Raw genomic sequence first — 27,821 nt, forward strand, 5'->3', positions numbered from 1 at the left:
ATAGGTGAAAACAGAGAAAGGGCCAATTTAGAAATTGCTGCAATGTGTCCTTTTGCCCTTCAAAACCACAGTGCATTGTATTAAAAAAAATCTGCAAATGTAAATCAGCATACTGTATATGTAAAATTGCATGCAGTTTTCTCTATATACACAAGCTTTCCATTAATCTTCCTCTACCAGATGTTTTCTTTTTACCCAGCCCCCTTTAACAGCTGCCTTACTATCTTAAAGGCTGAGAAAGAGATAACAAAAGGATTTCAGGAATCAGCAATATAATATGAAAATAGCCAAGGTCAAATCAGCCAGTCATTTTAAAATCTATTCTCTCTTAGTTTATATTTCAATCTAAATGAATCTTAGGGATTTTCTAGACAGTTTGCGGTGATTCAAGGGTAATTCTTCCTTTACAAGTATCAGTTTAACATTTGTTTTTTGGGGGATAAGCATTATTTTCTCCAATGCATAAAATCCTCCCGTGTTTCCATTAGTCAAGATTTTTAATATTTGTTCCAGACACTGTAGTACAGATATATTCTTAAAAAAACATAAAACATGACATATAAACTTACTCAAGACAGTGTTCAATATTACATCAATTGTGAAGTTGTGGACCACTACCACCCTTCAAAAAACTTCTAAAGGGAATATTTAACTGGCAGTGTATTTATTCTACATTCATAAAGCACATTGACGTAGTTAATACAGTGGAGTAACCTGATGGTAGAACAGCTATCTCTTATAGGTTAGTAGAATTAATACAGTAGTGAATGTTTCTGTGAATTCCTGGTTTGAGTGAATCCTTGCAAAAAAAAAAAAGTGAATAGAAATATCAGTATATTTAGATGACAATTTCAAATTCCAGAGAGCAATCAAGCAAGGATTGATTCAGCCTCTAATAGGGCCAGATAAGACTTTTAGAAGTCTGCTAGAATATGAAAACAAATATCTCTATGAAAGAAGTAGTATGAATCTCAAGATTCAAGCCACTATTCTCAAGAAGACTTGAACAGGATAGGGAAAATAACAAACTACGATGTAGAAATGTAGGCAGAGATGCAAACAAATCCCCAAATCTCTGCACTGCATCTCTTAGGGTGTATTCTTGGTTCATCAAATTCCACAGCAGTCCTTCTGTACACAGCTTTACTAATTCAGTAACTTATTATATCTTATCTTATATACCAGCCTTTATCTGATGACCTTTTCAGTGTTTTTCCTCTCTGCATCTTATTCCAGCTGGCAAGAGTGATTTCTTAGTAATCGTTTTTGTGTGAAAAATAAGTAAGACAAACAAAAATAAGAGAAAGGTCCATCACAATTTTACATTAACTCCTTCTCTGGCCCTCTTTCTCTCCTTCATTTCAAAAGACAACTATTGTACATGTTCAATTGTTCATTACAATTAATAGGAATTTGTATTAGTCACATTGTATTGAATGTTTCAGTATAAGCATTTTTGAGGCTGCCTCTCTTAGAAAATCTAAAGTTGTTAGAAGACATACTACAATAATTGTACAGTTGGACAATGCCAAAAAAAGTCTTGATGTATCCGGTTTTGTTGGTTATTTCTTGTAGACAAGAATGGATGAGCAGGAGTGGAAGAAAAGACAACTACTGCATTGATGCCCAATCTGTTCATCTAGTATGCATCAAAACATACACAATTGAAGAAGTTTGGAGATGGAAATTAAAACTTATCCGAAGTGTAGGATAAAAAATTATGGTTAAGTTCTATGCATGCTATCCATACAGTATTCATTTTCCATCCTGTGTTTCTAATCACACCAAGTTCAGTTTAGATTTTGCTGGCTAACAAAGCCAGTGTGGTTTCAATTTTATGGACAACATCAAAGCCTAAACTGAATTACAGCCATATCCAGGCAACAGGTGATTTGCCTGGATCCAGGCAACTGAAATCCAGTCCCAGCATCCGTGTTTTCTCTGCAGCAGCATAATTGTAAAAACAGCTAGCCAACCAATACTATCGGCTTTTGTTCTTCTTGGAATTTCCCTAGATCAAGGAAAAAACACATATGATAATTAAAAAATGACAGAATGCTGCTGTATAACTGCATTGGATTCTGTACTTCCAGCTCAGTTTTTTAGATGGCAACAATTATTCATGGCTTCTTTTAAAGTTTTTAAATAATTTTTAAAATTAATTTTACCAAGAAACTGGCCTTAGGGGAAAAATTCACCACTTACAAAAACCACAGGTTTTAAATTTTAGTTACAAGCCAGATTTTGGAATTTGGGAATGCAGCAAGGAAGAACCAGATACCATACATGAAGAAGACTGCTGAGAAGAGACAATTGATATGTCAGCTAGATTGGATTCATACTACAAATTTGCTAATACATCTTCCTGCTAGTCAAATGGTGATTTTTTAAAAAAACTCACTTTAATAAATGGTTGCAATTTTATTTCAAAAACTTGTTTAGCACAAAAGTGTATTATAAACAAACATATAAATATAAATAAAGGTTATTATTTAACACTTTTCAGAAATGAAGCTTTGATCACAAGACACTCTGGCTACCTGGAAAAAAGGGAAGTCTTTTCATTAGTGAGAAATAAAATTATGGTTTGGGAGCTAAATTACTTACTTTCCTCAAGAATTTCACAGTACTGATTTCTAACAAATCAATGTATGGTTGCTGGCTTGATTTCATGTCATAGTTAGTTTGAATTCATATGAATCTTGATGTAAGATTTAAAGTGGTATAATGCTATGTAAATTGTCAGGAAGCATTCTGTTATGAAGGCCTTTAAATAAAAGTAGTAAGTAACCAGTAATTTTAAAATTAGAAGGCAGACATTTTATTCAGCCCTGAAGAGTTATACTTAGCCTTCCCATAACAGAACTGCTAACAGAATTGTTAACAGTTCAAGGTTTAAGGTAGAGACTTTGTTATCAGAATTCCTTCTAAATGGAGAGATCAAGGAGTGAGCCTAAAATCATCTAACTGTGCTATGACTCACAATTTCAAAGCTCAATAAAGTCTTTGTCCACTCATTCAAAATAGTCCCTTTCTCTATTTCTCTTATTTCAGTGCTTTGCACTTGCTATTCCTAGGTATAAGTCAATTTCTTCACTTATTCATCTTCTCAAAAACATGTATCTTTAAACTTTTCTTCATCTCATCTTAATTTAGTGGCTTGTTTTGTGTTATCCATCCTGTTACCCTTTATTCCAAAAATGGTATCTCTTTCCTGATCAATCTAAACACAATGTAGAATATATTCCTTCTGAATGAAACTTGCACCTTGGACACCTTGGACATAATAAACATTAAACCACAGACAATCTTTATTGTCAAATCAAAACTCTCAAGCTTATTTTGCATAATTCACAAACCAGAATCTATAGTGTACTCACCTGTGTATCTTCCTTGTGAGGCCTAAGGCATTTCCACATATCATTAAGTTAAACATCCAGAAATGTGCAGAACAATACAACACTCCAACAAATTGCACAAGAAACCAAATATCACTGCCATTGAGATTACTTACTTTGTTAGCCAGTTTTAATGTATCTATCTCTTCCCGTTGTTTGGTTAAGGTTTCATTCATACTGCAAAGGTGGTCACTCATCATGCTTAACTGATCTTCGTAGCTTCTCTTGGTTGTTGCCAATTCATCCTAAAAATCCAGAGAAGGATAGCTTTAGGTTCTGTCCAACATTACAAAACAATGACATATTGCTGCAATCAATAAGTAGCCCATAAAACAGGACACACACAGAGAAAAAAACCAGCTTCATATTCTAACGCTTATTGTGATTTTGCATTTCCTTTAAGATGTTGATCAATTCCTGTTTTAAACAATTACATTGGAATTATACTTATTACTAGGGGGGGTGGCAAATGGCATTGAAGACCAACCACTTTACAACTGGAACTCAAATATTTTTTTTTACCGGAAGAACACATAATACAACAGGCTTGGAAAAGAGACTAACACCATCACTTTATCCTGCAAACCTCCCCCACCCCACCCCCAGTGATGAGAAATTAAGTGCGACGAAGCATAGTTTAAAAAATCCAACCAACAGAACTGGATTGTCCATTAGAGCTGGGCAGCTATTATAAATTCCGATAAAATAATTAAACTTTCATCAATTGGACAATGCTAAAAACCATAATTAAAACTGCAAAACAATTTTTTAAAAACAGGTTACACCACCATTACCCCAAGTTTAAAAAAAACTTGCCTGTAACTTGCTGATGTTAAGTCTTGTTGATTTCATTTTTTCCAATGATGATTCTTTTGCGTTCTCTGCTAGAGTAAGCCGTTTTACAAGTGCTCGGCACTATTAAAAAAACAACCCACGGTAAGTTAAGTTTCCAACAACTGTAGCTACAGCATATACATATGCCCCAGAAATGATGAGTACTTAATCTCCTAATAATGCCTCTTATTCTTTCTCTGATTTTTCAGTTATGTTCATGTTCATGTTGATAGTCCATCTAATCCTACTGCCTCCTGTCAAACTTCCTCAATTGGACACAGCCCAATACTCTTCTGCCCCCAGCCAGGCCCACTACTTTAGGTTCCCTTTTGTCTCTTCATATTTTTGTTATAATTCAATAGCAAAAAGTTTTTATTTATGCTGTTAGTCCTCGACTTGTGACAATTGACCCCAAAATTTCTGTTGCTAAGCGAGACATTGGTTAAGTGAATTTTGCCCATTTTATGACCTTTCTTTCTTAACATGATTCTTAAGTGAATCTGGTTTCCCCATTAACTTTGTTTGTCAGAAGGTCACAAAAGGGGATCACATGACCCTGGGACACTGCAACCATCATAAACCTGAATCAATTGCCAAGCACCCAAATTTTTATAACATGATCATGGGAATGCTACAACAGTCATAAGTTAAATGGTTATAAACCACTTTTTTCAGTGTCCTTGTAACTTGGAACAGTCACTAAACAAACAGTTGTAAATCGACTATTTTTTTTAGCAATTCTTTCTATCACGAATTTGCTGAATATCTTACGTTTACATCCTTTTCCTTCTGTAACCTCAGCCTAATCAAACAACTGATTTTCTTGAAAAAGGTTTTTTTTTTCTGTTTGCACCTTCAGTTTTTCCTTATTATCAGCTCTTGACACATTTGCTGCTTTTCCTCAATGAATTCCTGGCTTCCTGCCCTAATTTTGGATTGTTTTTCAGTCATTTCCTCATACAGCTGAACACCGCGTTGGAATAGAAGGAGGAGTTGTGCAACTTCATTCATGGTAAGTTCATTCTTTGCTCTTTTCCTGTACCATCAGTCTGTGTAAACAATGCCAGTTCTTTCCCAGTCAACCCTAAAAATGACAAGTGTTTTGATACCCTGCTTTCCATTCTGCTGAAGAATTTGCCTCTAAAGCCAAAAGTGAATCCACCTTTACACTTTTTTGTTTTCTCTCTTTAGATATCAACTACCACTATTATCTTGATCAAATCACTACAAATACTTCTTTGATCTTGCCACTTTTTATTATCTATATGTTCAGTATTATCCTTTACCCTCACCAGCCTTTTCTGTTCAGCACTCAGACACAGCCCTCTTTCGCCTGTTTTCAAAAACAATGTATCACACCGTTTCTTCCTTTACATCATTATAACATTCAACCTTTTCTCACTGTCCATTTTTTTATTTATTTATTTATTTATTTATTTATTTATTTATTTATTTATTTATTTATTTATTTATTTATTTATTTAAAGATTTGTATGGCCACCCATGTTAGAACACAGGTCTGGGCAGCTCACCACAATATTAAAAATACAAAACCATAAAACAGAAACTAAGTTCCTGTTCCATTCTCTGGACCATGTCTGAATTATCCAGGCCTGGATTATCTCTCATCTGCTTTTTTCTCTCCATCATGTACCTGTTGTACTTGTTTTAGCTTCATCACATTCACATGCATACATCACTTCAATGATAATTACTTATCTGTCTCATCATTTTGAGACATCTTGACATTTTTTTATTCGTTTTCTAACTATTCCTAATTCCTGACTTCAAAATGGGAGTCATCTACAACATACAGTTTAAGGACTATAACAGCCACTATATAATAGCCAATAGGCAGAAGACTAGCAGAGTCCATCCATAAAGACCAACTAGCAATCAGAAGACATGATGAAAACTCAATTTCACAGCACATGGACAGACTCAATCAGAGTTTCAACTGGGAAACTGTAAGCATCCTAGATCAAGCCAAATTCAAAAATGCCAAAGAATTCCTGGAGTCCAGGCACTTAGACAAATCGGCTATCAACAGGCACATAGAGATAAACAACATCTACATACCGTTCAAGAGAGACAATCAAAAAGCCCAAAAGGAAATAAAAAGATCAAAACACATCCTCACCAGCAATCAATACCCAGATGAACAGAGATTAACTCCCCTTTTTATGATCCTATAGTCCCTATGTGGGGTAGAAATAGGACAACTGGATGGAGCTGAGCATTTACTGGCCAGATGTCCATCCTGATGCCTATGCAGAGTTTGCAGCAGATATTTTTTTTCTTTTTGCCCCAGGAGAGAAACATCTGCTGCTACCTAGGATTGAATTCTCAGCCCTCTGAGTGGGAGACCAGCATCTTCACCACTTGGCCACCACATTGCCCATATTAACACCAAACACTAGACCAAAAGCAAGTAAACAATACCCCAATCAAGGAACTATCAGCACAGGAAACAAGCATGGTAAGCAACAACTAATCAAGGAACCACAAAGAAAGAACACTCCCACCAATGGTGACAGCGTATAACCCCACTCCTTTCTAACACTGATTATGTTAACTAGTTTGGTAATGAAACATCCTGAAGAAAACCGCCAAGCTCAGAGAGCACCAAGGACCCCACAATGACTTCACCTTGTAAGAGCTTCATGGTCTTCCCTCTCAACTATATTTATAGCCCAATATGTTTCTTCATATGACTCTACAGCTCCATTCTTTCAAACATCTAAAACACTTTTACTTGCTTTTGCTGCTGTTGATAGTTGGAATGCCTATGTAGCAACTTCCCTTTTTTATGTCCTGAAAATCCATCTTTTCTAGGTAATCTTTTACTTGTCATCCTTGTCCTAATATTCTTTATAGGTAAAGCAAATTATAGCACAATCACATCTTATTCTCCTGCTTACCAGAAATAAATGGCAAGAAATTAGCCAATGAAAAGACCTCTATAAGAAACAGAACATTTATTGTAACACTAAAGTCTGATTTTCAGAGTAAGCAATTTATTGCTCATTTACCTCCGCGTGAAAATGTACAGACTTGCTATCAGCAAGCTGCAGCTGAGATGTAAGATCTATTATTCTTGCCATATAGTGGTTCTTTATCAAATCTTCCCTGGTATCAGCTTCTGGAATCTTCCAAGCAAGTATGTGGGGAAAAATGTAAATGTTTATTCAAGTATGAAAAACATCACAAATCAAACATGTCTTCTATTGCATTGGATGCCCATGAAAGCCATAATTCAAACAAATAAATTGTGGAGTTGAAAAAGTGCAAACAAAATTATGAAGCGATGGCAACAGCTCATTTATGAGGAAAGTTTTTCAGGGCTAAAAAAGGCAAGGTTGAATGAGAAGAGCACTCAGTGAGATTTATAAAATACGTAATATACAGAAAGTAGAACCTCAAATTAACTGACTGGTGAAAGAAAAATAAAGCATTTCTTCACATTGCACATAGTTAAAACATGGAATTTACTTTTTCGTATCTTTAAAGTTAAAATATGGAATTTACTTTCTCGTATCTTTAAAGTTAAAATATGGAATTTACTTTCTCGTATCTTTAAAGTTAGATAACAATCGAAGCTACCAGAAATGGTTGCAGAAACAGTATTAGTAAAACTAGAGCAACAACAACAACTGCCATTCAACTACATTGAACTGTTTTCATAATCATAATGGCTCAAATAATTTGCATTATTTGATATTTAAATATAATATTATATAATATTAATGTGGTACCTCTTCATTTCCAGTGGTCACTGTTAGCATTCCAATCTTTAAAATAAATCAGGACAAGGTTAATTCAAAGTAGTAATTTATTGTTTTAAAATCATTTATACACAGTAGAATTTATTCTTTCTTACTTCATAGAATCTTAACTAGAATATATTCTAAATTTTAAAAGCATAACTGTGCTTAGTTTTCATCAATTTCAAAGGACATATTGGATATACAATATGCCTAATTCCATCCCACTAGAATCAATGGGGCTCAATGAGGTTATGAAACATTACAACCTGAGGTGCATGAATTGTTTTCCTTAATACTATGCGTTAAAAACATTAAATCAGAATTGCAAATGTATTATCACCTAACAAATGCTACAAAAAAGAAACTCCGAAACACTAATTGACATAATGCATCAGGTTACCAAGTGTCCAATATATACAATTAAATAATCTCTCATTATTTATCACAGGAATGTTAAGCTGCATAAAATTTGTTTAAGATAAAGATGGATTGGCAGAAACGAAATCTGAACTGATGATAGGGCATTCTACTTCTATCAGAAAAATACGGGCACACTGCCATACTATCCACTGAACTATTTACATTGGTTAGCTATTGTTCCTTAGTGCTCTTGCTCCTCTCCTGATCTTCAACATTCTTCAGATTGTGCACCCAAACTCTTTAGAAGTACAAACATGCCTAATCTAATTCAGGAACTGCTCTTCACTAAAAACAGCCATCCTCAACAATCTTGTTACCTATTCCATTTCAGTTACCAAACATTTTCCAATACTACTGTAATCCATTTCTCCCCCTAGACTTTTGTCTGATCCCTTTTAAAAAGTCCTTGTGGCATCCAAATGCAACTATTGTGTTAATTCCCCCAAAGTGCTAATTAATAAATCCATTGTTTCATGATAAACATCCATGAAAAAAATACAATATTTCACCACCTCAGTGGCATGTAATACACTTACCAAACTTGTACTCTGAACTGGCTCTCTCAGTGTTTTTTCTGCACCATCATCCTTCTCTTGTTCCACTGCATTTAACACAAAGGAATTTTCTGTGGTTGCTTCAATCAGCTGGTTGCCTACAGAAGTTCTGGCCTTTTCAGATACTTTTTTATTCTCTTTCTCTAACTTAATTTTGGCTAGCTGGGCCTCCAGCATCCAATGCTCTTTTTCTTGTTCCAATTTTGCAATTTTTTCCAAACTCTGCTGGACCTGGGAATAAGGAAAATTATCACCATGAAGCAAACTGATGCCTATTTAAGCTATAGTAAAAAAGAAAAGAAAAGAAAAAGCTGCAGTGGACTGTTTGAAAAATAATTCACACGGAACTGTGACTTGCAAAAGGAGGTACCAACAGCTTCAATATACTGTCATGTGGTCTGCACATGTCCAAGTGGTTTGCACTGAGAAGTAGCTAGCAATCATAACCTCAAGAATAAAGAACAAGGTTTTGATTCCAGTACTGTGTGTCTTTCTATTCCCTCCTTAAAGGGAAAGATATAGAAAACATTTTAGATAAATCACAGGCAGTCATTGACAAGACAGCCAGATTTTTATGAAGCTGTAATGTTTCCTTAATTTTAAAATGTAAGCATATGATAGTAACAAGTTGCACAGCTGTGTACGCAAGCTACAGCGATTCAGCTGCAGAAGAAACAGATGCTTGTAATAGCTGATTAGATAACATTTTATAAATCACAACCAAAAAGACATTATTTGTTTTTAAAACCTTGAACAGTATGATTTAATTAAGATACGAGTACATTAGTGTGATCTCTTTCCCCAAACTGTAACAAGTTTTGGTTAGTGGATTGTTCGCTCTAGATAATGTTTTGCAGCTGGGAAAAAGAGAGTGTGAAGTTATTCTCCAAAAGCCCCAACAGGAAGTACATTTTGAATTGTAAATTCCCATCTGTTTACTAATTTCCTTTTTTAATAAATCAATCCTTCTGATTACTGCAAACTGAATTATTTGAAAACTAGAGCAGGATTTCAGAAATAATGTTAAGTCTTTTAATTGCTGTTTACAAATGAACTCAACACTTTTTATTTTGAAACGAATTTAACAGGCGGGCTGTACATCATATACATAACAGTGCTATGAACTACTAGTACCCATTCATACTACAGCCTGATTTCAGTTACCCAAATACCCCAAAGAAGGAAGGTATCTGTCTGTCTGTCTGTCTGTCTGTCTGTCTGTCTGTCTATCTATCTATTTTATCTATCTAATCTATCTATCTAATCTATCCATCCAATTTATTTGCTGCCCATCTTGTGGTTTGGCCAATTCTGATGGTTTATATCAGCTTCAATGGCATAGCTACGTTTTTAAGGCCTTTCTTGAAGTCCCTCTCTCTCTCTCTTACATTTTATACAGATAGGGTAATGTACAACAGCAGATAAGCAAAGTATAGGCCTAAGTATTATAAAACAGTGTTACTGGGCTTTTTCAGAGAAAACTAGTTTGGGAAGGAAAAGGTTATAAAAGAACCTGTTTGCTATTCTGCATTTGGATTGAATTTATACTACAGGATAGTTCAAAAACCAAGTTTCACTCTCCCTTTATTATGGATGTCTGCATTTAGATATCTAATAGCACATGTGATAAATGAAGATGTCTCCCCAGTGCAACTCCCAAATATGGTGCATATACTGTATTTTTGAAGGGACTGCATATCAGATCATGAGTACCTGCTGTGCGAGGCCTTCTCTGCTCTCAGTGGAACTCAGAAGAATCCTGCGATTGGCCAAAGCCTCTTCATAAGGCACTGAATCAGGACAAGTCTGGAACCCCAAAAAAAACCCATTTTAGTGAACCAGGCTAGCCAAGAATATCTTGTGTTTTTAATCATCCTTTACCCTTGTTAACAAAAAAGACTTTCCAGATGCTTTCCCATCCTCTAGGGCAGAGGTCTGTGCTATTATTCTTAGCATCCCAGGCAAAAATGGCAAATGCAGGCCTTGCTTCTCCTCTATATAAATCGCACCTCAACGCAATGAATTAAATCATGGGTGTTATTCTGGACGAACTTTATGCTGGAAAAAATGGTATTAAACTTCACGCGGTACAAAGATGGCAAAGACTGCAGGAAATGTTGGGAACAGGGAGGAGATTATGGCTGTATGGAGGAAAAAAATGCAATGACAGCTGGCCAAAGTGATAAAAGTCACAGATGAGAAATGGTTTTTTTTCCAGCTCCTTGCTACTAACAAACACAAATGAGTGTGTTACTCTTGCCAGTTTTCTCCATCCAGCTAAAAGCAAAACATGAAGACACCACTCGTTAAACTAGTCTTTATAGCAAGTGAGCCTTCATGTCCCTTGTAGCACTTCACAAGATAAAAACACATGAGAATTCAAGTAGAAATATTTTTAATCAACCCATTTTATCTTCTCCATGAATGTACTATAACTAATTAAAATTAACAGGCTGGGGAGATACATGATTAAAGGTCTGAATTCTTCCTGGTGCCTATATATTTTGCATGTGTGAAAAATGTTCTTCCCATCAATCTCCCGTGATATGTTATTTCTGTTTTCCTTATCCTTTTTATCATAATCTTCATATTGTAAAACCCATGGGGTGGGACAGTCTTGTTTTAAATGGTCCTATTTAAGCAGCTGAGAAACCTTTCAGCTGAAGTCGTATACTATGACCAAAGACATTTTTTTAAAAAAACTTTTTAAATAAAAAAAGGAATATCTATTTCAATATCCAGCACATTATATTCTAATAACAGACATAAATTTACCCATTTTAAATTTAAGCATAATCCTGAAGTTACAGTTTTTGTATAGGTACTCATCTATCACTTGGAAGATAAGTCTTTTCAGCTTTTTGCACTCTACTGTACAACTCTAAAAGCTTGAGGGATACTCCAGAACTTGAAAAAATACAAGCAGGTATAATATGTGGAAGGAAGGTAAACAAATTCACACTCTGCAGGGGAAACCTGTTCATGGGGCTAATATAAATGAACACAGCTATAATTCTAGCTATCTGCAAACAGGAGAAAGCTTCTGAGAATTTTCTCATTATTTTGCAACCATTCATACTAACGTCGTATAGATGTTAAGAAGGGTTCCACAGAGCTAAGCAGAAATTAGTAGATTGCAAATTTGTGGTTAGCACCCACTCTGCATACTACCTAAGAGGGAGGGGAAGAGATTTTGCCACATTACACTAAGCTTCAAAAGATTGGATGAGTTACATGTCCCTGTAGCAGTAAGCCATAAAAATATTCAGGACACAGCACAGTGCCTTGTTGCTTTCTGCTCCTTCCTGAGGTTTGGCACAAGGTTTAAGAAATCGTGTCACAGTAAATGACAAAAATATTCTTAAGATTGTTGGCTACGGCGATTAAACAATGGACAATAAACATCAGGTATAAGAAGAGATACTCATGGGCCTTATTGCTAAGATAGACAGTTCATCACTAAGAATTCACTCCTTCTGCTAACAATGAGGCTTATGCCAAGTGCCTCATTAACTCTCCATGGTTCTACTTAATTTAAATCCTCAAATAATTTATCTCAAATCCTCCTCAGCCCATATGGACATCCCAAATATATTTTCCCCCAAACAGCCATAATTCCTATCCCTCGGTTTCCTACTTCTTGGAATTCCTTTCAGTTTCCCTCACAGGCTAACAGCAGGAAGCCTATTACAACTCTCACGCTCATCCATCAATTTTCAGTCTCTGCAATCTCTGAAGTGGCTTCAAACTAGCTAATACACCATTGAGTAACAAAAATGGTTCCATCTCTAACAAAGAACCTCTTCATAAGAGGAAAATATTTTAGTCCCACATGAAAGGACTTTTTGAGCCCACCCAAGGAATCCAAGTTGCTGTTGGTGTATCTATTGTATGTGAACAAGCACAAACCTTCTTCAGAAGTTTTATGTAGGCAGCTGCTTTCTTCTTATACTGAAGCATGCACTCAGCTGAGAGGGGGTTGATAAATGCCATTCCTCCTTTAGGTCCATAACTCAGTGATAGTGTGAAACTATCTAAATTATTACAGAAGAATGAAGCAATCTAGACATACAAAAACAAGAAACATGATATACTGGTCTGCTTTGGATACAAAATTAAACCACAGTTTAACATAAATTAAATAAGTAATCATTTAATAGATTGTCAATTCAAAAAAGATGATGGTGGCCAGTCACAAAACACCCAAATCCCAGAAGGCCAATAGGTGAGATGGCCATTGAGGGCCATTAAGATAAAGCTTGTATGGACACAAAAAAACAGCAGTAAGTTACTACCACCATTTTTTATTTTTAAACTCCATAGGGCCTTGAACTTTTGGTGAAATATGTTAGAGGTTGACATTTTGCAACATCAACATCCCATTTAATTAAAAAACTGAAACTGGTAATAACAAAAGTGGGGGCTGAAGGCATGCATGTAAAGTAAATGTGTAGACGTTCCAGTCTAGATATATTGAACTTATATTCTACCTGGCTGGGTTTTTTTTAGGGATTTACCACATGAATAGTAATTCTCAAAAAAAAATAACCCTAGTCACAGTATGATATTGTGTTCTAAATGTATCTCCCAGATGACTGATCAATTACTTTTTTTAACTTGGTTTTTTTTTTTTCCTTGGTGCCTTCAAGTTAATGTCGACTCCTGATGACTGCCTGAAAAAGTTACTGCAGTTTTCTTGGCAAGATTTTGGAAGTAGGTTGCCATTGCCTGCTTTTTAGAGTTCAGAGGAAGTGACAGACCCATGGTGACCCAGCTGGTTTTTGTGCCTAAGGTGAGACTACAACTCAAGGTCTCCCAGTTTCTAAAATGAAGCTTTCACCACTACTGGCTCTCCAGATAAGTCACTGATTGAGTCGAAAACAAACTTTACCTTGCCTGTTGCATTAGTTAATGCCATCAGAGAGGATAAGATACAATCATTGGTGGTGATGAGCTTCTGAGTGGCTATAGGGAGCTCATGTTCCAAGGTAGCTTTTTGACTAAAGTGCTTAGAAATATCTAAAATCAAAAGGAATTAATATGTATTGGTTATGCATATAAGTCACAGCACCATTACCTGTAAGATTTATATTCCATCTCAAGAGAGTTCACATGGAGATTTACCTTCATTGTATTCCCCGAAAATCCTGTCAACACTCATGACTGAAGGTGAACTGGAAATCTTCAAATTCTCAATCTTAACTGTTACATTTCCTTTGAACCTCTCATTCTAATCCAATTTGAAAATCTATTTCTCCTTGCTATTTCTAACTTTTACTTTTTTCTACCCAAAAGAGCGTTTTTACAAGAAGATATGTCTTACTTCCTGCTCAATATTATGGAGACCAATAGCTCCCATATGTTGCTGCTCAGTAATCTATATTTAAAAAAAAAAAAAAAAAAACAGGCTTTATTGCCAGAAAAAAAAAACTTGCAATGTAATTGCTTCCCTCACCTTCTCATTTCCTTGAATGAGGGTGAACTACACAGCAAGTTCAATTGGTCTCACCTTTCATAACTTCATGAAATCCATTAAGAGCTGAAGCAATGCATGTAAACACAGAGTTGAAGTTCGTTCGAACCAGGTGATCTGCTTTTGTGCCTAGATTGTATAAACAGCAGTATATTGAAATTTGGTGACAAATACAATATTTTAAAAAAGCATGAAATGGGAAGAGAAACATAGATTAGTATTGCGTAAACAAACCAAACACCTCTTTTGAAATAAACCACAGACCTAACTTGGTTAAATAGTGTAATCAATGAGCCCAAAAGGCAGCAACATCCAATTATAGTTTATTTCTGCTTATTTATTACATTTGTACCAAGTTCAGATTTCTTCTTTTAAGCAGAATTAAGATGGCACAGAAAAACCATCTGAAAAATATGATGTGGCATTATATTATAAAATATTCAAATTAATTGCATTTTTTAATTTTCTAATGATTGTCAGCACACAATAAAATCACTACCATTCAGATTAACAATTTAAACAAAATTAGAATCACTCATCTGAGTGAGAACCCAAATTAGTGAAGTTTTAGATCAATCCTATTTTAAATAATGCAAATCATTTCATGGGATTGATTTCAATTATTTTCCTTCATCTATTACGTGAGTTATTACAGTGAAAGATACAAATGTATAGGCCAGCTTCTTTGGGTCTATTAAGAGAATGAATTCAGAATCTGTCTTTTTTCTTGAAGAAGTCACATTTCATACATCACACTGAATCCTGAATTGTTGTTGCCCAAAGCCCACACTTACTGGGTAAGGCTAGAAGACTAATGTATGTATGCAGCTTCTCAAAGATTGCCGTCAGCTTCTTCATATCATTTTGCAGGTTCATATTCATGGCTCTTAATGCAGCTGTGCAAAGAGAAGATTCACACTCTTCTTCCAAACTAGGAACATATGAATTTATGTTTTTGAGAGTGAGTATTATGATGGTGCTTTGATACTTTTTTAAAAAAAAAGTAGAAAAAAAAGAACATAAGAAGAGCCTGCTGGGTTCAGGCTATAAAACCAATCTAGTCCTGCATTCTGCATTACACTGCAACAATTGCATAGATTTGGGTAGCATAAAGCCTGAAAGAGTAATAAGTCCTTTCCACTATCATTTTCCAACCTAAGCATGCTCCTCCTGAGTAAACAATCATCAAAATCAGTAGTCATTGAAAGCATGATCCTCCATCAACTTTTTCAGCCTTCATTCAAAACCACCCATATTAACTGCCATTATCAGAAGTCTAAGCAGCAATTTCGATTAGATTAGATATTTAAAAATCATTTTAATCCTGTTATTTTCATAAATAACTCACGGTGGCAAATATATCTAATATTCCTTCCTCTTCCAGTTAATTTATCATTAAATCTATGACTAATCATGATTAATTATAAATAAATGATTTAATTATGTGTGATGTGAAAACATATTCCCTACTTGAGCCCTGAATCTTTCTGTATTAGGTTCAATGAATGACTAAAAACACTGCATTGCCTAAGCCATGAATGATTTTATATAGTTCTATCTTTCTTGTCTTCCCTTTCCCACTTTAATTTAAACTAAAGGGCCTGAGTTTTTATAATCTTTCTTCATACTTCAGCCTCCTAATAATTTTGGTATCTCATTTGTACAGATTTTTAGCTCAATAATATTGTTTTCAAGATGTGGTGGTAGCAACTGTACACAATACTGAAAGGATAGTTTCACCACAGATTGCAAAAGAATAGTAATCAAAGGTAACTGCTAAACATAACTGTTTCTTAATAATTCCAAACATGGAATTTGCTTTTTTTTTTAAAAATGGCAACTGCACAATGGTTGGACATGAGGCTGTCCCTCATGAACACCTGATTAAAGGGGTCTGAACTAACATGATCCTGTCAAGCGCCGGGGAAATCTGGAGATTCAGGTAGTTCAAATGAGTAGCTCTCTACAAGAATCTGGCCAAGTGACCGTTAAAGGAATGTGCAGGAGTTAAGAAAGGAATTCAAGGTGGGCTGGATTTAGATCTCTTGCAGGCAAACTCGTGACTTATAACACGTCAGGCTCAGCCTGGTCATCTCCTACAGATCCAGATCATTAATCTAAAATGCAGCAGTCCAAAGAAATCCAGAAGGCATTATTGCAGCCTTCACCAACCTGAGTCTCCAAATAGAAATATGACTACCAGAATTCCCAACCAGTACAGATACCATGACATCTGGAGAAACAAGTTAATGCTATTTTATTTCTTTTTTAAAATCCAATTTGATATTATAAAGCAACTTTGATGAGGCATGCTCTGATACATTAGATTCTGATGGGTATTCAAGCATCACATTTCCTGCTTAATCAATTGACCTCACTGTAAAGGGAAAGAACACAATCAAGTTTGCTAGTTTTCCTCTTGCCCTTCTCCCTCTTGCCCTTCTCCCTGAACTGGTGGAAAAAAGATCTGAAAAGGGTCTTGTATTCTATGTATTTGCTTTATCTAAATTGTTTGGGGGAAAAAACTCTGATAGTACCTTTTCAACTGATAAGGAAGAATCTTCCTGAGAAAGCAGACATAAGATGTTAAGTAGTCAGAAAAAGTTTTTAATTCCGTAGTTGTTTCCTTGCAAGAAAAAAAAGAAGTTTTAGATATTTAGTACCAAGAAGCTTTAAATAGGGAGGTATAGCAACAGAATAACAATATTACCAGCACTGTGATGGTGTCTTCTATGATACTCTCAAACAAATGCAGAATTCCTTCCTCCAGAGGGCGAATGTAGGACGCATTTTCATGAAGGTACTGTGAGAACTGAATGCAAAGAGATCTATTAGCTGGCACTACTGCAGCATCTTAGTTATATTTACCTTCAAGGGTTAAGGTACTTCACTGAGAAAGATTTTGCAGTTGATTTTATACTGCCACTTGGAACAGGGAGAAAAGAGAAGAAAACAAACTTTTAAAGGTATTAATGTGAACAGCTAATCTGCTCAGAAGGAATCTAAAAATTGAAGTTATTTATACAACGGAGATATTTTAGAAAATACTTGTGTTGAAAGAAAATAATTCCAGTCCTTTAAATATTTCAGAGACTCATTGTTGCCAAATGGTTTAATGGTTTACATATTAATTTGGTCAAACTACTGAAAAACAGAGTTTAATTTTTCATCAATTACGCAGCTTCAATAATTCCTAACTACAAATAGGCAACTCCTTCTACACACACCAGTAACTTTTCCTGATACAGGAAAAAAAAGCTTTGCATAGTTTGATCACTGTTTCATCAAATTCAACATTGTTTCTAGCTGAAGGGAGTTCAGAAGGCACTTCTCTTTCCCTCTTTATAAACTTCTATTAAGTTCCTTTTAAATAACACAATTCTAAATGAAGCAAGCACCAAATGTTTCAGTAGGAAAGTGACAAAAAGTCTTGAATATTAATAAATGCCCTTTTCTGGACTTCTGTTCACTTTCTGTGCAGTCACATCCTTAAGTGAGCATCTTTTACGTAGCATTCCATCAATAACATTATCCTCAGTTATCCCCCACCAAATTGATTATTTTAGGGCAAATATTTCCCGTAGTTATATTTATTTTTAATTCACAAGGTCAACAAACAGTCTAAGGACCTCTTACAGTAAATTTAAAACAAAATAATAAGGGAATATGCAAATTTAAAACGACAAGTGCAGGGAAAACTCAGAAATAAAGTTAAAAAAACAGAAGCCCTAAATCAGAAGATCCTGTACCAAAATATTATTGGAGATTGCCAAAGAAGCCACTTTTAGGAGAAAATCTTAAAAGCCAGGTTTGTGTTGGGGGGGGGCAGGGATGGGTGTGTGTGTGTGTTATCACACCAAAAAGAAAGCTCTCTTCAATTGCCCCACTCAGAAGTGGGGGGGAGGAGAGAAAGGCTCCAGTTATGGTTGCATTGAATAGATAACTTGAAAGCTACTATATATGAACAACTTTTTGAGAAATTAAGCAGTTTTCCCTACCATGTGTGGCTTTTTTTTTCATTTGAAGATGCAATATAATCTGGAATTGCCAAATTAGAAATGAAGTTATCCTGAGAGATTAGAACAACGTATCTCAGCCAATTCTGCATACTGAATTTTTCACAAATGCAGAAGTTATTTTAACAGTTCTGCTGTACTTTTCAAGCTATAGAATGCGTAGAAGCAGCATGTTATTATCTGTTCATTATATTTAATGGTATAAAATTCCCCCAATAATCGTACCTTCTGATTTAATGGTGAAATGGTATCTGTGGCAGAATCAATGGGGAAAATCTGAATTCGCTGCTCAGTATAGGTGTGGAAATTAAGGAGAGCTGTCACTAAATCCTGGATAAAGGCCAGAGCTTGACCAGCAAGATCACGAAGTTTCAACTGTAAAAATATAGAGAACCAAGATACAACTTTATAAGAGCTTTTATCCAACACTGCTCCCAACTGAAAAATAGAAACGCCAGGATGATATTTAAAAGACCAGATACGCAAAAGCTCAGTAGCACACATTGGCATTTCAAATTAGACATGGAGTTAAACGTAAGAGGCACACAAACAAAAAGAAGATCATATAAGTGACTTTGCTCTTCCACCCTTCTCTAGCATCCCTTCTGAAGATAACTTTCCATGTTAGAGTAGATTGTGTGTTTTTTTTTAAAAAAAAAAATGATTTATATGCCTTCTCCAGAGACTTAACGCTATTGCGTTAAGCAATAGCCTTCATACTTTTGTATATTTATACAAAGTCAGCTTATTGCCCCCACAAACTGGGTCCTCAATTTACCTATCTTAGAAAGGATGGAAGGCTGAGTCAACCTTCAGCCTGGGGAGATTCGAACTTGCAGTAATTGCAGGAAGCTGAATGTTAATAACAGGCTATTAGCCAGCTGCACCACCAGGCCCCTTACATAAGTGTTACATAAGTTTTAGCTGCAAAGGAATGGAGTTGTTCCCAAATGAGCTGGAACAAGAGCTGACATAAGAGGTTTGGAACTGATTTGAGATTTGTCTTACAACTCTATACTCAATATCATATCTGCAAGATACAGTATTTATTTATTCTTTAATTAAATACAGCATCTCACTAACCTTGCTCTCAAAAATATAAGTAGCATGGACCTTATTAATACTTTGTTAAGAGACCATAAGAAAAACCCAGAGATGTAGAGTAGACTGGGAAGTTGAAAAAACATAACAGACAAGAGTAATGCAAATGCAAATATCAATGTGATCACCAGAAATTGAGTTTAGCTCAAGAACTTTCTCTTTTCATGAAAATAGATCAATCCCATAAACTGTAGTTCAAAATGGGGAAACAAATTCTGGCATTAAGTGCTCCTGTCCTGCAGCTGTCTTCCTTCCCGAAACCAATTTCTTCATTTTTCATTTAAAAGGAATCAAGCAGAGTTTCTGGTCTCTCTTCTTTTAAAAAAACATTTCTACTGTACTAGATATTACTCAGAATCTGAAATCATTTAAACATACTTAATGGGGAATCAGCATCACATATGCAGTGATTCACAAATGTCAAAGAAATGTACATTTCTTAATTTAAACACCCTTAATTGTATTACTCACTTGCCTGCGTCGATTATGTAATGGCACATTCAGAGCATTATACTGGCTAGATCCTACAAAATAATCAATTCACAGTATTAGATCAAGTGTATTTCCTCTTATCATCTTTTTAAAACTTTTTGTCAGTTCATAAATCATCCAAGAGTGGATGGTATCTTTACAACCTGTACCAGTAACTATATTTTAAAATGAAAATAATGTATATATAAATACATGCAGTTAAACATATATTCAGTCAGAATATATGACTGAATATATGTTTATTCTTATAAGAATAAGAAAACAATCTCAGTTTTCAATTTCCTATGATTCTTTTTCCCTTTATTCAACTGCAAATTCAATCAATTCGATTCAATACCTACTTGTATCATTGAAAGGTACTTTTTCACTTATAATTTGTAAAGACTCATCCAATCTACTACCCAAGTCTCTATGAAGATGCTGTAGTTGCTGCTGGCTAGAAGACAAAAATAAAACATCAACATTTTATTCGTTGTTCATTTTCTTAAAAAGCTGATAAACAATACAAAAAAAGTATACTCCCAATATTACAATTCATCAAGAAAACAAAACTTTTTATTAATATAGTACTAATTAGTACTATACTATTAGTATGTCATGGCCCCATCGGAGCCCGGTTTGGAGGAGGAGGAGGAGGAGGAGGAGTTGGAACTGGCACCGTCCGACAGGGATGGTACGTCTCCCTTGGCATGTTTGGAGAAATCAGGGGCTGAGTTGATGCTGTCCTAGGCCTCCGGCATTGGGAAAGGTAGTTGACCAGACGGAGAGCTGCCTGCCCTCACAGAGACAGAGGAGAATCGGCTCCGTACAGGCAGTATGCTGATAGGTAGATCCCCTCTGATGAGGAACAGCTGCCTCCCACACTCAATCCAAGGGCACAGAGAGCAGAGCAGAGAGAAGGGCTGCAAGGCTACTCAGGAGAAGATTGCCCCACTTCTCCTCACAAGGAACACCTGAAGTGGATTGACTTAAGGGGAAGCTATGGAGAGTTAGCCTTTGCCAGGAACAATTGATTGTTTTGGCTTACACTCCTTCCGCCCCGCCCCGCCCCGCCCCCCCCCGGGCTCTGATTCGTGCCTTTCCTTGAGGACTGCCTTCTGCCTTTTGTCTTGTACCTTGCCCTTGTTCGAAGACTGCGTTTTGCCCTTTGCTTTGCCTCGAGAACTGCCTTTTGCCTTGTACCTTGTCTTTGCCCTGAGGACTGCCATTTGTATTGTCCCTTGACTTTGCCTCGTGGAGCCTTACCGGCCGTTGGGAGGCTGTTTGTTGGAACACTTACTGAGAGCAATAAAGGACTTTCTAGAGGCCTGCCTTGCCTTGAGCGCCTGGATCATAACATAGTATTACATTATTGATACAGGTCATCCTCGACTTACAACAGTTCATTTAGTGACTGTTCAAAGTTACAACAGCACTGAAAAAAGTGACTTACACTTTCTCACATTTTCAACCGCTGTAGCATCCCCATGGTCTCATGCTTAGCAACTGACTCACAGCTATGATGGTTGAAGTGTCCCATGGTCATGTGATCACCTTTTGCGACTTTCTGACAAGCAGAGTCAATGGGGAAGCCAGATTCATTTAATAATAGTGTTGCCAACTTAACTGCAGTGATTCATTTAACAACTGTTACAACAAATGGGGCAAAACTCACTTAACTGTCTCACTTAGCAACAGAAATTTTGGCCTCAATTGTGGTTATAAGTTGAGGATTACCTGTATTAGCAGTGCAACAATACAGTGCCACAATACAAATATTTGCATCTCCCTAGCAGTTATTTATTCAAGTACATTACAGCAGTACTTTTCAGTCACTTTATATTATTTTAAAACCAAAATAAGACCTTAAATCAGAGTGACTTTTGACCAATGTAACGTTTTGTTTTGTTTTGTTTTGTTTTGTTTTGTTTTGTTTTGTTTTGTTTTGTTTTGTTTTGTTTTGTTTTGATAGAGGTACAAATATTACATTCTGATCTTAATTACAATAACAAAAAAGATTCTACAGTAACTTGAACACCCACCTGAAAGCAAAAAGCAGGATATTAACTTTTACTAGCTCATACGCTAGTATATTATTTTTACATACTCTATTTGGCAGTAGATTTTTGGTGTGCTTCATGAAGTCAATGGATACGCTCACCCACCCCAAAAATCTTATAGGACCAGAAGGCAGTAACAGTAAAAGGCATATAAACAAAGTTTTAAAACTAACCCCCAATATATAATTAGGTATGCATTTAAGTTTAATGCTGGTGCTTAATGATCAAGGTGATAATAAACAATACTCATTTAATTAAAAACTTTCTCTAAATAGACATTAATAGTATTTAATCTTCAATATCAAAAGCATACCACTCTTCTGTTCGACCTCTGCAGTCCTTGGCTTCCTTCTCTAGGCTTTGAGATTTGATCTAAAAGAAAAGGCAGAAGAAAAATCAGAATTGGCAGTATGTATTTGCACAATCAATTCTATTCCAAGATCAGAAATTAGCATTCAAGAGCATTGTATACTAAAAAAATCTAAACTATCAACACATTTTTTTTTAGGAAACTAGACAACTGAAACTGTTATAGAATGAGAGAAATGAAAAGGATCATCATCATCTTTTAACAACCCCATAATCCCTTGCAGGGTGGAGTCTGGGCATGGAGCAAGCAGAGTGTTTAATGGCCGGATGCCCTTCCTGTCGCCAAAGCTGTATAGTATAGTATAGTATAGTTTACTTTATTGTCATTGCACATGGTACAACGAAATTAAATGCTGTCTTCAGTGTACATTATAACTATAAAAAAAACACCACAAATATACATCCTTTACATTCTATATAATTGGAATTGAAAATCCAATATTGCACTATACCGTAGAATTCAATATGGTTATTGCACTGGGATAGAAGCTGTTTTTCAGCCTATTTGTCCTTGTTTTTATTCACCTATACCGTCTGCCAGATGGTAAAAGTTCAAAAAAAGGGTGCCCAGGATGAGATGGATCTTTATAGCGGGAGCTATAAAGTTCTTCCAAGGAGGGAAGAGAGCAATCAATGACCCTCTGGGCAATGACCTTGACCCTCTGGAGTGCTGTCCTATCTGCCACTATGCAATTGGCAAACCATATACAGATGCAGTAAGTTAAAATACTCTCTATGGTGCAACGGTAGAAGGCCACCAGCAGTTTTTCATTCGGTTGTTGTTTCCTGAGAAGTCTCAGGTAGTATAATCTCTGCTGGGCCCTTTTGACCAGTGCTGCAATGTGAGTGCCCCAGGTTAGGTCCTCTTTTATGATAACACCCAGAAACTTAAAACTGGCCACTTGCTCCACTCAGTCTCCATTGATAAGCAAGGGCTGGATGTCTGATCTATTCCTTCTATAGTCCACTATAAACTCCTTGGTCTTATTTGTGTTAAGGACCAAGTATGCAAGGATCCAAGGTTCATTCTGGTCTCATCTTAAATTTAAAAGATACAATTCTCAAACTGCCACTGCTTGAATCATTTAAGCGTGAAAAAGAGCAGAGTTCTACAACACGGAAGTTACAGCTTTAAACTTACTTCTAACTTTGCTTTATCATTTTGCAGCTTTTCTATTGTATCCATGTACTTCCTAGTAAGGCCATCCACCACAGCTTGATGCTGTGCAGTCTCCATCTCTAAAAATTCAAGTCTGCTTCTCAGCTCACCTTCTAAGCGCTTATGTTGCTCATCTGCCTCAAAGAACTGAAATGAGAAGGGCAGAAAAGTTATCACACATATTAAACTCCATCAATAGCTGCCAAGATAGACAAACTGTATAATAATAAATGTTGGAAATGCCATGAAATAGAAGGAAGAGTTTAGTATATATGGTACATTTTTTTAAAGAGTATGTACATATAAACTCTTTAAAGTATTGGAAAGTATTGGAAAGAAATATGCAGCATCATTCAGAGAAATTTAGAAATCAAATCTGAAATGAAACCACAACTGTTCTTACTAGGCATAATTCCAAAACATATTAAGAGAAATCGTAATTTGCCTTTTTAGTATTTCTCATAAGTTATATCTTTCTAAGATGACCTGCTACTTCTACAGGTACTTCTCAGTTAACCAGAACAACTGGGCCCAGAATTTCCATTGCTAAGTGACACGGTCGTAAAGTGCAACATCATCTGACCAAGCTGCTTAGCAACAGCAATTCTGGCACTTCTGGTTGGCGTTGTTAAACAAATCCCGCAACATTATTAAGCGCAATGGCATGTAGTCACCATCTGCAGCCTCCTGTCAACATTTCCAATAATTTTGCTTGTCAGAAGCCAACAGTGAAGGTTACTAACGATGATCACGTACCCATGAGATGCTGTGATGTCAGAATTGTAAGCTAGTTACCAATTTGTAACTAGCTTACAAATTGGTACACAATCACAGAGATTATGATCATGTGACTGTGACCATCATAACTGCAAGCCAGTTGCCAGGCACCCAAATCATAATCTCATGACTGCAGGGACACTGCGACGATTGAATCATCAAGGACTGGTCATAAGTACCATTTGTTCAGCGCCTTCATAACTAAAATAGGTTGCTGAACAAATGTTAAGTGAGGATCACCTGTACTGACACAAGCCAATTCATTTCACAGCATGGTTGTAGAATTGAATCAAGTGGCTATCTTTGCCTAAACTGTCCTGATATTATATTCAGGTTCTTGTTCTAACTGCTTTATTTTAAGAATGGAGAAACACTAACCCAGAAGCCTAATCAAGCTTTCAAGACCATTTGTCCAGCCTATGGGTTAAGGTTTTTATTTAATTTATACACAGCCCATCTTGCTGACACATAACTCAATTGAGGTCCTTTTTTTCCCATCCAAATCCATTTATTTCAGAAAGATGGCCCCCAAAGACATATTTGCTGGGCCTGGAAAAAATATTTCTGGCAGCTTACTAAAATCAACAAGAAGATAAACTTGGAGTTTGGCCCCATCTACAATAACATTACTCAGACCAAGTGAGAGTGACTGGGAAAGGATACAACTTTTTCACTCAACTGTGCCCCACTATTTCCTTACTAATTTCTGTCAAGAATGTAAGTGTTTGGATGATGTATTAAACAAAGCTACCTACCTGAATATGTAACCTCTCATTTTCTTCTATTTTTTTTTGAAGATCTTCACCAAAGACGTTTTTCTGTTCTTGACTCAACTGAGATACAGAGTCACCACTTTTCTAATCAAAACAAAACATGCTTGTTTGCTGAAGGTACTTTTCATATCATTACTTCCATGGATTTTTACAATAAAATAATTAGTTAGCTAAGAATTCTAACATGGGAGAATTCTTAATTATTTGTATTACTACATTTATAGAATATGCTAGAAAACCAGCTTGCTACCTACCTTGTTCTTCTTGCCTTTAGATTCATTTAATGCAAGTTCATCTTGAAGCAGCTCTACTCTCTTGGCCAACTGCTGATTTCGAAAAGTCAAACTATCCATTTCCTGTTGCAGCTTCCTGAGTGATTGGTCTTTCATTTTCATTTGTTCCTGTATTAAGATCAAATGTTTCATCACACTGAGTTCTAGCATGGATTGATTTTAACAATTCCTTGTCATATCCAATGTCCTCAAAACACCAGAGAATCATGGTGTTTTATCTAAGATTACTAAAGCTAGTTAAGTGATGTATTCAGCATTTCTGTATAGAAATGCTGAATACAAAATAATGTTTATTTGATAGATATAATAAATATTTATTGCATTGACAGGCTGCCTTTCTTTTTTAAAAGCTCAATGTAACTTATACGGGAGTGTCTCTCTAATGTCTCCATAACAACAATTCTATGAGGCAGATTGGAATAACTGATTGGCCAAAGGTTATTCCGTAAACTCTTCAGTCAAATATGGATTTGAATCTGGGACTTCTTGCTTAAGGCTAATACTACACTACACTGACACTCTTACTACTGATACTTTGGTGGGAATTTTAAAAAATAAACTTTCAATAGGTTTCATTATCAATTCAAAACAAACTTACGATCAACAAATGAAAATGATGCTTCTATATGGAAATTTAAGAGAAGATTGTTTTGACTCTTGTCAATTCTGTGATAGACCTTCAAAAAATTGAAATGTGATGTTTGTCCTTCCCAAAGTAAATGACAGCAATTCTCCCACATGGATTAGCTTTGACTATAAACCCAATTCTGCCACAAGCAGTCAAGAGGTCTTACACAAAAGAAGTGGTGACAGATTTCACAAAGATTAAACTAAAACTCTCTGTGATACCATTTATTTTTAAGCTGAAAGAATATTTCACACATTACATATCAGCTAATTCAGAATCATAGTAGACAATGGCCCTATTGAGAAATTTTCTTTTTAATCAAGCTATTATTCAGTATTTTTAAGCTATACCTTTAGAGCTGCTGAGTTTGCCTGCTCATCCATTACACCCTTTTTCAATACTTGATTTTGAGCTCGAAGCTGCAAAACAGAGGAATTATTAACTCAGTTATGAAGCAATGTGGTCTTTGACATCCTTTAGGAAAATATTAAACACTTTTAGCAAAATACAGATAAGAAGTAAATAAATAAAGATTCCAAAACAAATTTAAGCTTTGGAAACTTTAATTAACAGTATGTTTCACAACCTAGGTGAAACAGCACTTCTGCACAAACATAATTTGGGCCCATAAAACTGTCTATCTATAGCTAAAAAAATATTTGAAAATTATCTATATGGTGAATTGAACAGCATTAGTCCAAAGAGGGTCTCAGTAAACAAGCAATGTTGAAGTAAAAGAATTCCGACCAGAATTCTTGAAACATAACCCAAAGAGCAATGATTAATCAATGAGCATGTACATTCTTTTAATATAATTTATTATATTTATAGCCCACCTTTATTTTTTTTTTTACAATTTAAGATGGTTAAAGTATAAAGCTCTTACCTTCTATTTCCCTCATCCCCACCACCCATCCCACAAAATCACCAAAAGGTGGGTTGGGCTGAGAGAGACTATGACTGGCACAGAATCATCAACCAGCTTTTAGAGAGGACTAGAATTTACGGTTTCACCAACCTCTGGCCCAGTACCTTAATCACTAATATAGCTTAGTGAGCTTAGCTCACAATATAAGAGACTGGATAAAAATTCTAATTTAAAAAATTCAACTTTGAGGGCACAACATCAGTGTTGTGCCCTCAATAAAATGCTACATTCTGTTGTCATTTTAACCCAATTAATTGTTGGCTCTTTTTTACAATACAGTATTAATGCTCTTCAAACCTTTCTTTCCCAATTCCCATCATGTGAACAGGTTATTTATACGATCCCAGCCTTCCCTAAACGGGAATGAGGGTGGGATGATGGAGCTGAGGACAGAAAGGCTGAAGCAGATATAAAGGAAATCCTCAGGCTAGAATCTTTTCACACCAGTTGCTCCCTGAATTGATTGAAACATCAGGGCGTGAATGCATGCAAACGAATTCGGTAAAGAGCTGCGTTTCCTTCCTCCATTGAAACAAGAGGCAGAGGAGACAAAAGATACATGCCAGCTCAACATTTCAAAGAGAAGGAGAACGACACCAAGTCTTTCCTGATACCTAGAAACGATAGGAGGGGACACATTAACGGGGGCTGAAACCACTGGCGGCGGGCCGTCACTTTTCAGGGTCTCGGTACTTAAGGAAGTTGGCACGTTCCAGTACCTTGGAATATTCCTGCGCTAGTTTCTGGTACTTCCCTTGCAGCTCGGTCGCTGCCGCCATGACCGCCCCTGTGTACGAGAA

General features: G+C 35.9%; 1 protein-coding gene across 3 annotated transcripts; it reads right to left on the reverse strand.

The window, feature by feature from the left end:
* Positions 1 to 478: 478 nt before the first annotated feature.
* On the reverse strand, positions 479 to 27,821 carry PPP1R21 (protein phosphatase 1 regulatory subunit 21). Of its 3 annotated transcripts, XM_070932271.1 has the most exons (22): positions 27,741 to 27,821; positions 26,444 to 26,512; positions 25,427 to 25,573; positions 25,155 to 25,256; positions 23,605 to 23,769; positions 22,408 to 22,466; positions 20,397 to 20,491; positions 20,035 to 20,087; positions 18,688 to 18,837; positions 17,157 to 17,258; positions 16,984 to 17,072; positions 15,241 to 15,377; positions 14,483 to 14,575; positions 13,865 to 13,992; positions 12,883 to 13,035; positions 10,687 to 10,779; positions 8,956 to 9,204; positions 7,988 to 8,023; positions 7,265 to 7,381; positions 4,215 to 4,313; positions 3,515 to 3,643; positions 479 to 2,011 (listed from the first exon to the last, which is right to left on the reverse strand). In XM_070932271.1, the coding sequence occupies exons 1-22, from the start codon at positions 27,798 to 27,800 to the stop codon at positions 1,982 to 1,984; spliced, it is 2,355 nt and encodes a 784-aa protein (XP_070788372.1). In that variant the 5' UTR covers positions 27,801 to 27,821; the 3' UTR covers positions 479 to 1,981. The 3 variants fall into 3 exon arrangements, 2 of the variants coding, with proteins under 2 accessions (XP_070788372.1, XP_070788373.1); XM_070932272.1 differs by lacking the exon at positions 7,988 to 8,023 and having other exon boundaries at positions 8,932 to 9,204; XR_011599730.1 differs by lacking the exons at positions 479 to 2,011; positions 3,515 to 3,643 and adding an exon at positions 5,086 to 5,316 and having other exon boundaries at positions 4,226 to 4,313.

The sequence above is a fragment of the Pituophis catenifer genome, unplaced genomic scaffold (genome assembly GCF_029215685.1).
Source record: "Pituophis catenifer annectens isolate HBS135680 unplaced genomic scaffold, rPitCat1.0.hap2 SCAF_1, whole genome shotgun sequence".
Classification (NCBI taxonomy): domain Eukaryota; kingdom Metazoa; phylum Chordata; class Lepidosauria; order Squamata; family Colubridae; genus Pituophis; species Pituophis catenifer.

Excerpts from the sequence above, each read along its gene's own strand:
- PPP1R21 (XM_070932271.1), bottom strand. The coding sequence starts at position 27,800 with ATGGCGGCAGCGACCGAGCTGCAAGGGAAGTACCAGAAACTAGCGCAG. Across the intron at positions 20,492-22,407 it reads AGAGGTCGAACAGAAGAGTG|CCAGCAGCAACTACAGCATC; the intron begins GTATGCTTTTGA and ends TTTGTCTTCTAG. Across the intron at positions 17,073-17,156 it reads AAGACACCATCACAGTGCTG|GAAACAACTACGGAATTAAA; the intron begins GTAATATTGTTA and ends TTTTCTTGCAAG.